Raw genomic sequence first — 1,571 nt, 5'->3', positions numbered from 1 at the left:
AACTGGTGAAAGAAAAGTGAAACAGGGTGCTAAAAAATGCTGTCCTATAAAATGGTCTCTGCTGTTCTGCTTTTAATGATCCATAAAACATTAAAACATCTGCTTTTTGTTTGTCTCTGCAGTAACTTCCACATAAGGATATGAGACACAGCCACCAACAGAGGACAGATGTCTCATCCAGCCGTGTTCCTTTATCCACCGGGAGTCTGAGGAACCAGCCTCTGATGGATGGTTCCGGACCTTCTGGATCACCGAGGCGATGTTGTTTCTGCTGCCAGCTGCAGAGCTCCGGACTGGACTCCTGTGTTTTCGTAGAGACCCAGCAGCCTGGCGCTGCAGGACGGTGACTTCAGTGCTTTCCAGTCCGACTCTGGTCTAAAAGCACACAGTTAAAGGGCAAACCGTGAGCAGCTATGCAATCTTTCTTGCTGACATGCATGTTGTAAATAGCTTCCTCTGCTGCTGAGACTGTAAATGTGCTTTAGTGAAGCGTTCTGGTGCAAACTGACAATCATTGTAAACTGTAGCTCAGTTATTGGAAGGGCTCTCTGTCAGTCTGGCTTTCACACACCTTCTCCTGCCCACAGGCAACCTGATCAAACACCTTCCACCCGTTCACCAGAGTGTTTTCTGACTAGAAGCGAATAAAAGCTGTTTTCTTCCACTGTGTCTCATGGTTATTGAACTGATTCCTGTTATCTTTGTACAGGAACAGCCAGTCTGTAGCTAAAAAAACTAAATCAGAAAACATAGCTGGATCAGTTTCAGCCTTCAAACATCCTGTGAAAGCAGGTTAGTGAGAAGAGGAGATCTTCTTTTAGCAGGAACGGCTGCTGCTCTCAGGTCTGCAGAGCATTCATCCTGATTATCCTGAGCAGCCAGCTGTGCTGAGGGCAGCATTTCCTTCTGCTGCTGCAGGAACACAGCCTCAGGTGCTGCCGACAGCCCCACCAGGGGGCGCTTTAGGGCCAGAGGTCATGAGAACCAGGAGCTGCTCAGGTTTTCTGCTCCTTCTGTGTTCTTGAACAAATCTAAAGTTTAGGAGGCTGGATGGGATCTTTAATGTCTGGATCTTTGACATATTTTAGTGCTGGATCACCTGCTGAGCAGCTGTTTGCAGATGTTTAGACTGCTCTGCCTAATCCCCAAAGTAACAGGAAGCAGGGCTCTGTTATTTACTATAACTCTCAATGTTCCATGGGGGATTTATCATTAGGCAATACTAGGCAACTGCCTAGGGCCCCAAGTTCCTGGGGGCCCCATAAAACTCTGTTTACATTAATAGTTAATACAATTATTCCTTTTATGTGCACATTAATAATTTTTCATCCATCCATCCATCCATCTTCCTCCGCTTATCCGGGGTCGGGTCGCGGGGGCAGCAGCCTAAGAAGGGAGGCCCAGACTTCCCTCTCCCCAGCCACTTCTTCCAGCTCTTCAGGAGGAACCCCAAGGCGTTCCCAGGCCAGCCGAGAAACATAGTCTCTCCGGCGTGTCCTGGGTCTTCCCCGGGGCCTCCTCCCGGTGGGACGTGCCCGGTACACCTCAACAGGGAGGCGTCCAGGAGGCAT

General features: G+C 49.0%; 1 protein-coding gene across 1 annotated transcript in view; it reads left to right on the top strand.

The window, feature by feature from the left end:
- LOC107096264 (calcium and integrin-binding family member 2-like) overlaps positions 1–664 on the top strand; it is a 16,322-nt gene extending 15,658 nt beyond the window's left edge. The window contains exon 6 of the mRNA XM_015392845.1: positions 123–664. Within this exon, the coding sequence (XP_015248331.1) occupies positions 123–144 (22 nt within the window). The 3' untranslated portion in view covers positions 145–664. The remainder of the gene's footprint in view (positions 1–122) is intronic.
- The last annotated feature ends 907 nt before the right edge of the window (positions 665–1,571 follow it).

Source organism: Cyprinodon variegatus, unplaced genomic scaffold (assembly GCF_000732505.1).
Source record: "Cyprinodon variegatus isolate N-32 unplaced genomic scaffold, C_variegatus-1.0 Scaffold609, whole genome shotgun sequence".
NCBI lineage: Eukaryota > Metazoa > Chordata > Actinopteri > Cyprinodontiformes > Cyprinodontidae > Cyprinodon > Cyprinodon variegatus.
The sequence above is the reverse complement of the archived record's forward strand: the minus strand, read 5'-3'. Positions and strand labels throughout refer to the sequence as shown.